Source organism: Archocentrus centrarchus, chromosome 16 (genome assembly GCF_007364275.1).
Source record: "Archocentrus centrarchus isolate MPI-CPG fArcCen1 chromosome 16, fArcCen1, whole genome shotgun sequence".
Lineage (NCBI taxonomy): Eukaryota > Metazoa > Chordata > Actinopteri > Cichliformes > Cichlidae > Archocentrus > Archocentrus centrarchus.
In genome coordinates, this window is record NC_044361.1 from 36,041,518 (window position 1) to 36,057,975 (window position 16,458).

Sequence of the window (16,458 nt, forward strand, 5' to 3'; positions counted from 1 at the left end):
CTCTTCCACAGTGTGTCTTTTGTCCTGTCTCTCTCCCCTCACAGCTGATGACCCCCCCTCCCTGAGCCTGGTTCTGCTGGAGGTTTCTTCCTCTTAAAGGGAGTTTTTCCTTCCCACTCTCACCAAGTGCTGCTCATAGAGGGTCGTTTGCGTTTTTGGGTTTTCTCTGTAGGATCTGTACCTTACAATATGAAGCACCAACTGTTTGCTGTGATTTGGTGCTACATAAATAAAATTACATTGAATTGTCTCTGACAGCTTCAAACTTCTTAGAATATAATTCAAACTTTTACTCAGACTACATGATTAGAAAAATATAAATTTATAACTCAAACGTCCCGTTATAAAAATCGTAATTACTCACCATATTCTATATGATTTTTATATTTATGGTATGGATATTGATTTCAGCCATCAGTAACTATAACTGCACATAAATTGTACAGTATTTCCCTCTAATGTGTCAGAGTAGATTATTAACACCTGTTAATAATGGGTAAATATTCTTGGTTGTGTTCTGCCACATATTGTGAGTCTGTGTGTATAAGCCCATGAGATAATAGCTGAGAGATAAACTGTAACTTCCAATTTATACAAGCTACTCTGCCCCACTGAGCATTGATCTCTGGATGTGTTGTGTCGGTGTGTGTGTGTGGTTGTGTGTCTGCAGTTGGGCTTTAATCTGCATCCTCTCCCGTCTCTTTCATAAGCTGTAGTTTCATGCAGCAGGTTGTGTGCTACACACACACACACACACACACACACACACACTGGAAGCAGTTCATAATGAATTCAGAGCATTGAATGTCCACAAGCGACCGTCCGTCAGCTTCAAAGCGCTGAGACAAACAAGTGGCTTCCAGTGTGTACACAGCTTTAATAAGTCTGTTCATTCAGTAACATGACTGAGAACAACCTTTTAATAACTCTAATACGCTTGATCAGAAAGTAGACACAGTACATTTATTAAGATAAGATAAAACTTTAATGATCCCACGATGGGCAAATTTGTGCATTACAGCAGCTCAGTGTAGAGAAAGACGATGAATAAAAACTGAAATAAAATAGAGTAGAAAGACACTATATACATAAAATATATATCAATACACACATCAATATATACATACACAAACACACATACATCAGAACACTGTATACATATGTATTCGGTAAAAACAGAACTATCTAGAGGAAATTACAGTTGTTACTAAATCATTTTGCAGTTAGTGTAACTGTTATCAGTCTGTTTAACACTGATTGAGGTTCAGGCAGATGTTGACCTGAGCGCATCTCTGGACACTGTGGGTAATGTGTGATGCTTTATTTACAGTGTACTGTTAAGTCTACACCGTGGGTATATCTGATCATAGCCATAAGCCAGACCACAGGCTGTATCCTGATATTCCCTCAAACTGCAAATCACAGCGATGCAGACTTCAGCATCTGTGACATCTCTGTATGTGCTGTGTATTGATCAGTAAGTGTAGAGTTGTATCTCGCCTGCTCGCAAAGCTTATGTAACAGCTACTATTCTGACAGCGAGTGCTGTTTCTCTCATGTTGAAGTCTCCTTCCTTCAGTGCAGTAAAACTGTTGGTGGTTCATGATTTGTTGGCTCCAAGTCCAGCATGTACAGCTCAGGTCTTGTGACGCCAGAGCAGTGCAGACACACAAGTACAACAGTCAACAGTGTCATCCACTCAGGCATAGACTCTACAGGATTCACAGAGCATTGCTGGCACACTCCCCATCATTCACATACAGCAGAGAATGATCCATTCAACAAAGCTGACTGATCTCAGCTGAACAGATAAAACAGGTGTAACATTTATCTACTACTTTATTTCTTTGGTAAACTTCTTTGTGTTTTTAAAGATGTTTTGTCACCTATAGTAAGATAATTAGAGGTGAGAGTGGATCTTGCTGTGGAGTGGCACGCTCATCGGCTAATGACTTCTCAGTCATAAGGTGTGAAGTCAGTACCCTAGCTATCACCTAAGCATGTGGGGCTAAATTGTTACAATGCTTGAGGAGGGGAAGAAGTCAGACACAGGACAGTGAAAGTGCATCCAGTCAAGTTTCAGAGAGCCTCTGTAGACTAAATGGCCAAGTTCTGAAATGAGTGCAATGAGAAAACAGAACTTTTTTGTAGACTCGATGTCACAGACACACACCCGGTGTGTTCCCGGTGTGTTCCCGGGATGATTTTGACAACATTGCCTGTTTTGGTTTGTCTTTGCAACAGATGTTCTGCTATCAGCCATAAAATGTACATATAGAGAACTCATTCCTTAAAGCCATAATTATGGTGTTTGTGGAAAATGCAGCACTGTCAGAGGACTTGTCATCTTTACTGTCATGTTGCCTGTCTAACAAGGATGAGCCCTGCACTGCTGTTCCCGGTGGAGTCGTGCCACAGATGTGCCTCACAAGAGAAATTCAATGGAAAATGTGTGTTTCTGTACCAAAACATGAACGTTTTCTTTTCCCACACACAATAACAACAGTCCAAAAACAAGCATAGTTACTCACAGCTTATTAAATCCAACTCTCTTTCATTAAAATCAAAAATGAATTTGATAAACCTGCCAGCTGGACCTAAATGAGAACTCTGAGGAGGAGTTCCAGAAATCTGCAAATATTTTATAGTCAGAAAAGCAACCCTGACCCTTCTGTCTGCATATATTTTGTCATATACGATAAATAGATTCACAGAGATCAGAGTGATTCTGAACAGCGAGTACAGCTGTTAACTGAAATGTTATCATAAATGTAGAGGTGCACTTGAGTTACCCACAGATTAACCCTTATTGGCCCTTTTTTTTTCATACAACATGCTTGATTTGGTCCTAATGTGTGATTTGCTGTTTCAGAGCCCTCGAGACCAACAAATACAACCACATCACAGCCACATACTACCTGCTAGCAGAGCGGATCCTGAGGGAGAAGCAGGAGAAGGAGGTGCAGACCCGCTCCTCCAGTCCCAGCAACATCAAGGCACACTTCAGGTAAAGAGCAGCAAACAGCAAAACCCCACATTCTCCTAAAGAAAACAAGTTGCCCTTCGTATGCCTGTGCAGAAATGTAGATCTTTTAGCAAACTAGTGGAGAGTGTGAGTACCAAAATATCACTGCTCATCTCCATGAAGAGTGTCTGAGCCATCGGGTAATTGACCTATTTCGCTCAGCTGCCTCACACTCAAACCTGGCTCGACTTTGCAGAGCTCAGCAACAGTTACTTAAGACTGGGTCCATCTCCAAAGGTTTCATTTCCATTTCTGGGTTCACTGAGCCTCCACCTGCCGGGCTCATGGGAGATGATGCAGAGGAAATGGTCTGAGCCATTAACACGTTCTTCACTGTGTTTTAAATCGCGCTCTCGGTCTCTACCTCATTTTTCATTTTCCATTACGGCACATTTTTTCTAATTCTGCTCCAGCCAGCTGTCATCACTAAAAGTGAAGAACATATCCCGTTTATCCTTTAGCTGTCCAACTATTTCCTTTTTGTTTCCCTGCCAACATTGTTCCATTGGTTATAAAAGGAAAAGAGACAGAGGAGAGGAACAAATAAGGAAGGTGTGAGTGAGCAGGCTTCAGCAGGACTGCTGTGGTTGTGAAACTGCCTCTACATTCCCCTCACTGCTCCACAGAAGGTCCTCTGAATCTGTGAAACTCTGTTTGAACCCACAGAGATCTGAAGCAAAACATATAGAGCATCAACGGGTATTTAAAGGCTCACAGCTGACTGAGGCCATTTCAGATACATGACAACTACAGTTGTCACCATTTCCAGTGCTGTGTACACAGCAACCGCAGTCTGACCAAATACTGAGCTGCTGCTGGTCTCTGAGGCTTGCGTGGTTGGTGCCTGTGATATCAGGATGTCTCTGTGCTGCTAGAAAAGCTGAGAGGTTAAAGTTTAACCAGCTCTTCCATCTCGCTGCCTTAACTTTGGCTCCTGTAACTGACAAATCTATGAGCTGCTCTCAGGAGGGAGAGCAGCTCATCTACCAATCAGAGGGTCGGTGGTTCGATCGGTAAGATGCTGAACTCCAAGTTACTCCTGATGCGTTCATTGGAGTGTGAATGTGTGTGTGAATGTTATGTAGGCAGTGCTTGTGTGAATGAGACATGCTGTATAAAGTGCTTCGGGTGCCGGTGCAGAGTAGAAAAGCGCTACAGAAGAACCGGTCTGTCCAGGTTTTAAAGGAGGCCTCAAGCTAAAAGTTGTTGGTGTTGCTGTTTTTAGCTTTTTGAAACCAGGCGTGTCAGAGAAACCACAGGAAGCCACACGCTCGGACCTGCAAACTGATCCTCATGCTGTGTTCATTAAGATTTAAAACGAGCGACTGAGACAGGAAATGATTTGCTGAGGTCGCACAGAGGAGTTTCCCCCTGCTGGCCATTAGAGAGATCGCAGGGTTACGACACTCGTACACGCTTCACGTTTCAGATGAAGGAGCAGAGCTATGGCACCAGCTGCACTAGTCACCACCTTCACATGTTCGCTTCCTCCTCCTGCTGCCTCGCTCTTTTCTGAATTTTGGTATTGGAGTTAGGCTAAGGATTGGTTCTCTCAGTCCAGCTCACGAGACTGTCGTAGGCACGTGCATAACTTTGATTTATCAGCGCACATTTCATATAAATAACATTTATATATATTTATAAACGTAGTTGTTTATCTGTGTCTGTGAAGCAGCCCTGAGGTTAAAACATTTATGCGACACGAGTCTGCAATCCAACAAGAAAAGCCCGGTTAGATTTTCTTGTGTTTAACGTACACAGAAGCTCAGAAATGACCAACAAACCTGTATCACCTTCTCAGGTGTATTCACCAATACATGGTTGTTGTGTGTACATCTGCCTGTGCTTGTATGCATAGGACATGCTTCCCATGCGAATGGAATTTCAAGTAAAGAAAATGTGAGCATTTCTGTCGTGGGATTAATTGTATATTACAACACTGAGTGCCTTCAGGGAGCGTCTCTGCTGGCTTCAGCTCTGTCCCAGGAAAGGTTCATTCAAAGGTAACAAGACAACACAGCAGCACGCTGACTGTTATATAAGATGACAGTATGTCAGCTTCATATATGTCTGTAATATTTGCTCACTCAAACTCTTTGCACAAACACAATAAACATGTATGTGCTGGTTTATTTTAAGAAAAGTAAGTATAACACAGAAACACTACAGAGCTGCAGCTTTAGGACTTTTTCTCCTCTCTGTTACATGGTGCCCTCATTAAAGGAGCACCAGAGCCCAGTTAGACAAACATCATTTAGTACTGCAGATTAGCCCAATACAAGTTTAACAGAGTCATAAGAATAAAGGGAAACAAAGACACTTTTAGCCTAAAATAATCTACTGAGCCTGACAGTGTTTGCTGTGCCTGCACTAAGTACCACCATGATCAGTGTCTCTGCCCCTCCAACAGCACACTGAACAAATACCTTTCTAATTATGGAGCAAGGAAAGAAAGACAACGCACTTCACTTAGCCTATATCATTACTACCATATCAGAGAGACACGTCCTCCACACGTTACTGTCTCTGTTCAACCTTCTGTGCTTGTTAGTCTACAAGGAGGCAGCAGTTCACTGCTGCAGTCCTGGGCCTGAGTGTTGGATGCAGTTGCTCGCTCAGGTTCGGGTTCGGCGGCTCAGTAAAACTGTCAGTTTATTGAGCAGCCTGGTGTAAATACATCAACTGGTAAAAGTCATGCTATAAAATAGGGTCTGGTTTCAAATGTTGGTATTGTGCTTACAAAGTCTGTCTAAAATGATCAAAGAGAAAACAGCTGATGTCACCCTAAGATTATGAATCCCACATGTATCACGCTGAGATTAAGACCTAACCGATCCCAGCGCTGCTCTCTCTGTTAGAAAAGAGCAAACCTCCTCAGAGCTCACCGACGGTGGACCGATGTGTGTGCGTCAGGGTAACCATGGTAACTGTCTGCAGCACAGCAAACTTCCTATGAAGTGCATGAAGTTGGTGCTGAAACGGTGACTCCTGCTCAGAGTTTCAGTTCAGAGTGTTCACATCGAGATCAGCTTCCAGGAAATGAATTCATAAGCCTCGGAGTATTTTTGTGGCTTTAGCTGCGCCGTGGCACGTGTGCCCAAATAAACCTGCTGATGTCTTATGATACATTCACACTGGTCCATAGATGGTGTGTAAAAGATGAACATACCTTTGTGAGACCGTAGCAGTGTTGGTGTTTGCTGCCATGTTGGGCTTTTGGAGTCAGAAGTTCGTGCTGGTTAGTCCTGAGTAACAAACGAATAAAATAGAGTTTCACTCACTGCTTGGTTTAAATCAAGCAGGAAGCATACGGGTCAGTGTGAGCTCGTTAAAGTGCCTTTCTGTAAAAAGACATGAATGATCCAAGTGACTTTAGTGAGCACAGAAGTTACTGCACAAACACAACCGTGCTGTTGCCTAAATTTGTCTTAGTTTAATGAGAATATTCAGCTTTTACAATGAAATTCATGTCACTCTGCCCTGCACCACTGACTGATCTGCTTCACAAGCTCTTCTCCTGCTTTCTTCCACATACAGACTGTTTAACGAGTGCATTATTCATTATGCTGCTGAATAGAGGAGCTGTGATTTATCCAACAATGAAGAGATGCACAGTGTGGCCTTTGGGGCAGATCTGTTAGAGGATGGCAAAATAAAGAAAGCACAGTAATGACCTGTAATCAGTTTTGTGGACCTGATTTGAACACACACACACACACACACACACACACACACACACAATCTTGTTTTTAGCTAAACGCATTAATTATAGATCCTGCTTGATTTGAGTCATGCTCTTGATCTAGTCAGTCCCCAAATTCTTCTAGACTCCAGGATAACGTGACTGTGTGAGACTGTTTGTTCTGACATCACTTGTTGTGCCCGGCTCATTCTGGCACAACCAAAAATGCAGATCCACTTTGCAGCAATTTTCACTAAATCAAATTCACAGTAAAATTAAAGGAACAGATGATTGGCTGCTACCCCATAACTGTGTCTAGCTTGCATAAATAATGGCTGCTGTACAAGCAAAATGAAGCAAATGATAATAAAGTTCATCAGCGAATCAATGAAGCAGGAGCAGCCGAGAATCATCAACACAAGGCCCAGAGCTGTCTACCTCCCCACACACCCACCCTGTCACTGACACACATGGATCATGGGGCGTTCTCCTCACTGACACTTTGATGCTCTGCTTAATCAAAAAGGTGAAAGTTCAGCTCAAAAAGTTTATTTATGTATTTACTTATTTTTAGCTCATTTGGAGGAAGCACTGATCAGGTTATGGCATGCTCTCTGACCGTCCATCCATCCACATTTCTCAAGAATCGCTCCGTCATAACCTGACACACACCTCCACAGAAATCTAACTGCTGTAATTGGCCTGTTCAGTCCCGTCGATTCCTGCCGTGCATTTCTGTTTGCTTTTCACTGGAGTTTTTGTTATTCTCTCACTGATGAATTCAATCATCTCAATATAAGGAATGGCAATCATAGCATCAATATAAGAAATGATAGTCATAGCATCAATTTAAAGAATGACAATCATAGCATCAATATAAGAAATGATAGTCATAGCATCAATATAGCATATAAAGACAAACGTCAGCAGAAATGCTGGCAGTGAGGTCGGGTGCTTGTGTAGGCTACACAAGTCTTAATTGCAGTAAAGCAGGTCCTGAGTGTGATCTCTGTGAGGTTGTCTCTCTTCTCCAGAGTGAATATTTGAATAATTTATTCTGTATAAATAACTATCCAAGTCACTTGAGGAGAGAATAAATTGACTATAAATCTTGTGTTTTGTGCCGTGACATCACCCCCCACAAGTCTTTTTTAAAGAGACCTTATCAGCTGATGGCAGAGTCCTCTTGCTCATCTCTACAGGCAGTCCTGGCCCACCAGAGTGGACATGCACCAGGATATTGAGGACAGTTTGGCAGCTTCGTCCATCTCCCATGCAGGAGGTCCTCAGTCCCCCGCTCGCAGTGCAGAGAACCTGCTAAATGGACATCGCTCCAAAGGCATGATGGAGCTGGGCAGACGGGAGGAGAGCACGGTTACCGACTCTCCGGGGTTGCTGGCACAGGTATCATCATCATCATCATCATCATCAACATCACCATATTTATCAGTGTCAAATTAAGCTTTTTTTCATCCATCCAGGAAGCTGTTTTTCTACATGAAATGCAGTTTTTTTTTGTTTGTTTTTTTAGATCTTTTCTTGGATTTTGGCTTAAAGCAGAACAATATCTAGATTAGAGCAATTTTATTAAGAGTTCAGCTGCAATGAAATGGAGTAAATGTGATGACAGAGAGCAGGGACGATGACTGGGTTGCCTATCTGGAATTTGTGGCTCTGAAACTAAGATGATAATAACACTAAGAACACCCTCAGCGGGGCCTTGCACCCTGCTCTAATGTTCTGCTCTCATGTTTTCCTCCAGGGAGCGTGTGCTGCTGCTCCCGGCACCATCAGGGCTCCCACTCCTTCCACCTCAGCAGCAGCCAAGCAGCGAACCTGCCTGTTCAGGTCTGATAAAGTTTTCATTATTTTGTGGTCACGTCCTTAATGTTCCTGTTTAGCAAAAGAATGAGTTTTGCTGTGTGTCAGTGAGTGAATTTCAGAGTAAATATTGGATGTTTGCAGCTTCTTAAAAGTAAAAATTTGCGGCATTTATTTGTTTTATGTCAGTAAACGTGAGTTTTGAACTTTTATTCAGACACTAGATCTGAAGGTGTCGCCTGATGTTCATGGCGGCTGTAATGGTCACTTCCTCCCTTGTTTCTAACATAGTACAGACCAAATGATCCTTAGATTAACTGAGGATAAAACGGTTAAATCATTTGTTGCTTTGTGACTGTTTTCTGAAGTCAAATCCGTCATGTCTGATTGTTTGTCAGAGTGGAGGAGGATGAGGAGGAGGAGGAAGAGCAGGACCCGTCTCCCCTGCCGTCTCAGGTGATCCTGCGGCGGAAGCCTCCTTCCATCACCAACCGCCTCACGTCCAGGAAGAGCGCCCCAGTGCTCAACCAGATCTTCGAAGAGGAGGGCGAGTCCGATGATGACTTCGACATGGACGAGGGCCTGCCGCCCAAACTCAGCCGTCTCAAAATGAACATGGCCGGAAACGCTGGCAGCCTGAGCTCCTCGTCGTCCCCTGGATCCACGCAGAAGCGTTACCACCGGCGCAAGAGTCAGGGAAGGGGGTCGTCGTGCTCGAGCTCCGAGACGAGCGACGATGACTCGGAGAGCCACCGGAGGCGTCTGGATAAAGACTCGGGCTTCAGCTACAGCTGGAACAGGAGGGACAGCAGTGAGGGGCCACCTGGCAGCGAGGGGGGGAATGGTGGAGGGAGCAGCTCAGGGCAGGGAAAGCCCCCCACAGAGGGAGGAGGCTCCTCTGGCCCAGACAGGGGGAGTCCTGGAGCAGGTGGTAACGGAGGAGGAGAAAGTGGCAGTGGTGGAGGGGGGAATGGGGGAGGAGGGGGGAGTAATAAAGGACAAGACAGCCCTTCCAGCTGTTGTAACAACAGTAGCACTACTAACCCCTCCCTCAGCTCTCAGCCCCGGCCCTCCCGCACTACAAGCCGCAGCACCGAGCTGGTGGAGAGTCTCAAGCTGATGAGCTTGTGCCTCAGCTCGCAGCTGCAGCACCACCGCGCTGGGCGGGGGAGTCGAGGAGGAGGAGGGGGTGGGGGCAAGTTCATCATAGACCCTCGCAGCCTCTCAGGAGGGAGCGTGAAAATCCAGGAGAAATCCACGTGGAGGATGTGCATCGGCTCCACCGGGAGCCTGGACATCATCACCCTTCCCACCACCACTATCACCGGCCTGCCTCGCACCCACGCCACACAGCACCACCACAACCGCAAACCGGCGCTGCACGGCAGCCCGGGTGGCAGGGACCCTCACAGCAATCTGAGCAGCCTGAAAAACAGCGTGATTCAACTACCTCTGTGTGAGAAGACCATCTCTGTCAACATCCAGCGAGGTGGGGGCTCTCGGGATGGCCTGCTCTGTACCTCAGCTCCAGCCAGCTGCTGCCAGGTCATCTGAAGCTCGCTGACACCCTGTGGACCATCTCCCACCAACACCAACTTTTCTCAGTCACCCCCACCCCCCCGCTTCAGGTAGTTTATTTGAACACTACTCCTCCTGTCTAGAGTTTGCTGTAGCAGGTAGCTGAACTCGCACCTCCACCTGCCTCTTAGCTCTCCACCTCTCCTGTCACTTTGTGTTCAGTGCTCTGCTCCCTACATGTGTCTCCTGCCTGTTGTTGGCTGTTATAAATGTGTAATAATGTTTTTATGTTTTCATTATATTTTTGTTTTATGTCTCCTGACTGCACTTTGACATTCTTAATGATTTAGAGCGTTTAAATTAAGGAGGCTCTCATTTAAAGTGGACCTAGTCTGCTCGTTTCTAGCTCTGTGGCTTTTATTCTTAGACTCTACTAGAGTAGCTTTGTATGATTGACTCTTCAAAATAATCCTTCTTTATTTTATAGCAGGCTCTCAGGTGATCCTGTGTGACACGGTGTGATATAAGCTCCCATCCTGTGACAAAGCAAGAAAGCAGAATGGGTCCACTTACAGAGCAGAGCCTCAGGGCCACTGTGAGAGCATTTTGACCAGTATTGATTAGAGTGTAAATTTTAAAAAGAAAAAGGAATATCATAAGGAAAAATTGTAATTTTACAAACCTGTAAATATAAAGTTGTAACTGTTTGAGAAAGCTGAGTCATATTTTGGGAAAAAAAAAATAGAGATTGTTCTCTAAGATAAAGTTTACATTTTCTAGGAGAAGGTCATTATAGAAATGTAAGATCCTGTAGGCTTTATTAAAATATTTATAATGACAAAATTACAGTCACTCAGTTTATCAACCAGAGAGTGAACGATGGTTGATGTGGACAAAAGTTTCATTTTGTAACATTTTTGGCACTCCTTCCAAACTACTTCTATCGATCCATAACAATAATATCAGTAATCAGTCATCAGATGCTGCCTGGAGCTGGAAAAGAAGTAATGTAAACAGAGGGATGACAGGATTATCCAGTAAAAAGGTGATGCACAGGTGCTGTGGTTACCTGTATTCACTCTTTCCTGTACAGAGGTCTGAGCTGGTCGTGCCTGCTCCGGGTAGTTAAAGGGGAATTCTGTGTGTTTGGATCACAGGAACTTTGACAGGACAATATCATACACGTGTCAAAATCCCCAAAACAGGAACACGGCTCACTAAATATCAGGTTTCTTCATTTGCATGGAAAAAAATAGAGAAGTGAGCAGAATCAGTTCATCCTTGAGTCCAGTTCCTGTTTTCCCACGGGGCCAGCAGGGCACCACAGAGGTGCTGGGCCTAAAGAACCACAGAACCACATCTGGCTGTGGGAGGGCCTACTGGAAAAAAATCCACCAACGATGGACGATGCAGCCCACTTTGACAGAAATGAGTCCAACTTGTGTGATGAGTGCTCTCGGGCACGTGGGCTGCACTGCTGGACTGACTGGGGGGCTGAGACAGATAATCAAAAAATGCAGCTTCATCAACAGGTCTGATGAAGTCAGTAGACCCCCCCGACATGAATTAGAGAGAAGGTCAGAGGCCCGGATAAAGATTTGAGGTAGAATCAAAGAATCATGTGACACAGAATGTACCAATCACAGCAGGTTTTAAGACAGGCGTCAGTACTGATTCTGTTAAAGGTATGCTGCTGAAATTTCATTATTATTCTCAATTATAATTAAATTATTATGGCACTTTTAAGACTGTAACTTAGCGTCTTCATGAACTTTTCCCTTGTCAGATACTTTGGTCCTGACTTCCTGTTGTTCCCGCCTGACACAGTTTTAATATTTTGAGCCTTTTACTTGTAAAATTAGAACTTTATTCTCTTAATATGAACGTTTTCCTCAAAATGACGACTTCTCGTCAAATGAAAGCTTCTGTCTCAGAACGTCAGTGGTCCAAACACTCCAGGGCTAAAAGTCAAAACGATGAGCACTCGTAGTTGCAGTGTGGTGCTGCAGCTGACAGAGGAGAGGGAGCGACAGCCTTCAGTCCCCTCTTCATGTCAGCCGCCTGTGACATCACTGATGAGACGCATCACAAAGTGGATTCCATTCACTCGAGTCCCCTCAGTGTATCCGACCTCCTCTGTCCATGAAGGGAAGAGGAGGTGTGACTCTCCGCTTCGCTCTGGGCTCCGTATTGCACTCAGACAATCTGCTTCCTGTTCTTTAAGGACGGCGTGTACTCTGCTGAGCTTGGTGGTTATAACCCTTTAAATCTGTACTCTTTACAGAGGCGGCACGCTTTCAGCTTTCAATGACACACTGAAGCTGGTGTGTGTGTGAGTGATTGAGTGTGTGAGTGAGTGAGTGTGTGAGTGCAGCGTTGCATTGATACTGTAGCAAGATGATCACACAACAGGTTTGGAAAACTTACTGCTGACCACACATTTAAAAATGAGGTGTTCTTATTTTTTTATTCTCATGATTTTGTGGTGTTTGCTGGAGGAACGTGTGTCGTGTTCGGCTAGCGTTAACTTACCGCTGCAGAGACGGCTGCTTCAGAATCAGCAGGATTTCTCACCAGCTCCTCATAACATGTGCTCTGATGTTCACGTCACAGTTAGAGAGACAGTCTGCAGCTGATGATGGTGATGGTGGTGCCTTCACACCAAACGCATGAGGTCAAATATTTCAGTTTTTCTGTAAAAACGCTGCTTTCTGCTGCAGGGAAACAGATGTTTGGTTCAGCTTTCAGAGACGGGGAAAAAACGAGGGTTTGGAGAGAAGTGGGGGAATCCAGGGACTTCATGGAAAGTTCTAAAAATGTTCCTGCAGCTGTGTTTGAATCTTCACTCATGACTATCTCATTATCACTCACCATGAGGCACCAAGCAGATCCACTTTCCCACAGATTCTTCCCTCAGCATCTCAGGCTGGAGCTCAGACTCAGGCCATACTAAAATCTGATTTTTCCTTTTCATCTTTATGTGATTATAATATTATATCAGCCTGCTCATGGAGCGCCGTGCTGATTCTCCTCTAAAACGTCGATGCAGCGTTGAAGGCAGGAAGAGAACACTGCACAGTCAGAAAAACTCAAGTACAAATACCCTGAATTTGTCTCATATTTTATTAATGTAATAAAAGTACTTATTTCTACAAGCACTCTGATATAACCAAGTCTTGTAACTTGGCAACAGCCCTGAAATAATCCAGATGTTTAATTTTAAAGGGGTAAGTTTGATTTTGAAGACAAAAAGTGTCAGCAGGTTAATAAACCCTGCTTTTAAACAGTTTCACCAAGTTCCCCTAAAGTTACTCTTTGCACTCTGCATGCAGACAGTTGCATATTACCTTTATTATGTGCAATAATATTTTTTCCTGTTCACCTTTGAGGGCCCTGATTCTCAGCTGAAAATATCTTTATTGGATTATTGCTGCCTTTAGGCCTCCAATCTCTGAGGTAACAAAGTAGCCAAAAACTTGATCTCCCTCCACCGTGCTTCGGTTTTTTAATCCTTAAACGTTGTGTGCTGGGCTGTCTCAGCTGTGTCCTGTTAACGTATTTCCTAATTGCTGTTTTCCTGTGTTTGTTTGAGTTCAGTCAGATTTGATCTCTTGATTTGGGGAAAAAAAAAAAAAAAAGAGCCATTTGTGTCTTTTAGAAGGAGCTCCAACCCACAGCCACAGTTCCACCAGTGAACCACCCGCCTGCACTCTGATTACTGAAAGGATGAGTTGGCGTGTTGCTGCAGTCAGACTGTGTGTGTAATCATGACCTGGGTGAGCACATGTTGAGGAATCGGTGCAGGAATGCTGCTGATCCTGAAGGGTTAAGCAGCTTCCTCCTGCAGCTGTGGTCCCACCTGCACTCACACGTCCCTCAAAGCTCGCTGTACACGAGGGTGCAGTGTGTGTATATACAGTGAAAAGTTTATTTTTTAAAACTTGTACCTTGTTTCTTTTTTTTTTTTTGAGCAATCTGTTTGAAAATGTCTTATTTTTATGAGGGGTGTGTGAAGCTCGTGCTCCGGGTAAATCAGCAGGAAGCGTGCAGGAGAGGAGGCCTGCTCTCAGAGCCGCTGCTGACACCAACAAACGAGAGCAAAGGGAAAACGGGGGATTCTGTAAGGGCACTGGCAATAAGCTAAACCGTGTGTTGCAGCTATCTGTACAGAAACACTCTTTATTTGTTGTTTTTTGTTTTCAAATCCAAACTCATGCAGCCTCAAAGCAGCTGCTTCAGACTCAAAATGAAAAAAAAAAAAGAATATTTCATTTTTCTCTGGTTGTTGTCAGATTTGTTTTTAAACCACATGTAAATAGAGTGTAAATATGGTGCTCTCTCTGTCTTTATCTAGAACAGCCGAGTGAACCTTTTGGTGCATAGCTGTACAGTAACTCTAGCCTTATAATTACTGTAGTAATACCGTATGGGTGTCTCAGCTAAAAATAAAGCCGTGTGAGTAAAACGACCAGATTCTATTCATACCGTCGGGTCTCTTTGACTGTTGTCTTACTCCGCTGTATCCAGGTGAATGACGTGCATGTGTTTCAATGTTTGACATTCAGAGACGGGAAAGAGAATCAGGGGCAGAAATGTAACCGGACCAAAAAGCAACAGAAGAAGAAAAATAGATGAGCTGGAACTGACAAATCTTCAGTGTATTATTCTGTTGTTGATACCTGTTGTCAGATGTTACATATAGCTATGGTAATATCAAAAAAATAAAATGTGCAAAACTGTCTCATAATCTCGAGTCTGTCTGTGTAAAAGTTTCGTGTCACTCAGTTTAACACGTGATGGATTTATCTGCCAAAAAAACCACATTCACTGATGTGAAAATGAGTGCTGTGCATCCTTTACAAGGCTCAAGAATATCAACTGGCCTTTAAAGCAAAGCAGATCTGTTTTAGCATCAGTGTGATTTGTGATCTAATCCATACACACACTTTCACATCCTTCATGCTCCACTCTGTGCTGCAGCACCTTTATTCAAGCTGACACACTGAGAGGGCTGAAGTCTCATCTTTTTTTTTTTTTTTTTTTTTATATAAACACGTCGAGTATAAAAACATCAAAATCCCAATAAAACTGGCAACAAAGAGTCACTCTAAACCCAACATGTTCATCCATCCTCTTCTGCTTATCCTCTTCAGGGTCGCAGGGGGGCTGGAGCCTATCCCAGCTGCCATAGGGCGAGAGGCAGGGTACACCTGTACAGGTCAGCAGCCTGTTGCAGGGCTAACACAGAGACAGACAAGCATTCACACTCACACCTATGGGCAATTTAAAGCCACCAGTTAACCTAACCCCAGTAAATGCATGTCTGTGGACTGTGGGAGGAAACCTGCACAGACACGGGGAGAGGTCCGGGCCAAGGCGGAATCGAACCCGGACCCTCTAGATGTCATTCTAGCTGTGAGGCAGCAGTGCTAACCACCACATCACCGTGCTGCCCCCAAGATGTTCAGTGTGGTGTAAATGGTGAATGGACTAGTTCTTATATAGCGCTTTTCTGAGCACTCAAAGCGCTTATACAACATGTTTACGTTTACCCCATTCATACCAGCACTTCCATGATTAACTAAGTGCTTTTATCATCTAACATTCACACTCTAACACTTGCGTCGGAGAGCAACTTGGGGTTAAGTATCTTGTATTTAAGTAACCTGTGTCAGGTTTTACCACCACTTCAGTATGTTCCTAATGTAGGCTCACCCAGGTTGGTTGCAGCATGTTGGCAATCTGAGTTTATATGACGGGAATCCTGTCAGTGGTTGCAGTCAGTCTGAGTCAGAGACAGGTTGCCTCTCACCAGGTTACCTGTACAATTGCCTTACAATTTAAAGTGGCTTCCCAGATGTTGAAGGTGTTGCACCCTTGACCTCTGGGCAACCAGCCATTCGCTGCAACTAGTTGCAATCATTCACTGAATGTGAAAAAATTCAGTGCAATCAATGAGAAAAACTGATTTTTATCCTCTTTTTACTGCAGTGTGACTGAATCATTACTGAGCTGAGCTGCAGACTAATAATCCTCTGTCCCTACAGTGTGACCCAATGATAAAAATATTGATTAATAAGCACAGCATTTGTGTGTGTGTGTGTGGGTCGGGGCCTGCAGCATGAGTGTGATCCAGGTCAGTGAAGGTGTTGAAAAGCGGTCAGTGGTGATTAACAAGCTGCGTGACACCGAGGACGTTTACTCTCTCTGTTTGGCAACCTCAGCGCTCCGCCTCGCTACTCAGGTAACCAAGAAGCTTCCAGAGCAGATGGTTGCTGCAACTTTATTCAGCGTTGATCATTTTACGAGCTCTCCCTTTACGATCCTCACAAACACGATGCTGCTGCAACCAGGAACAAAGACGGGCTCAGGCCTCCAGCAGCAGTACAAACAGAGCAGGTACAGCCGGACA

The 16,458-nt window shown here is 44.2% G+C and overlaps 1 protein-coding gene across 1 annotated transcript in view; it reads left to right on the top strand.

The window, feature by feature from the left end:
* Nucleotides 1-13,688, top strand: part of snrka (SNF related kinase a) — a 55,058-nt gene extending 41,370 nt beyond the window's left edge. Inside the window, exons 5-8 of the mRNA XM_030749723.1 lie at nucleotides 2,873-3,007; nucleotides 7,910-8,111; nucleotides 8,470-8,555; nucleotides 8,927-13,688. Of these exons, the coding sequence (XP_030605583.1) occupies nucleotides 2,873-3,007; nucleotides 7,910-8,111; nucleotides 8,470-8,555; nucleotides 8,927-10,082 (1,579 nt within the window). The 3' untranslated portion in view covers nucleotides 10,083-13,688. The remainder of the gene's footprint in view (nucleotides 1-2,872; nucleotides 3,008-7,909; nucleotides 8,112-8,469; nucleotides 8,556-8,926) is intronic.
* Nucleotides 13,689-16,458: the final 2,770 nt, after the last annotated feature.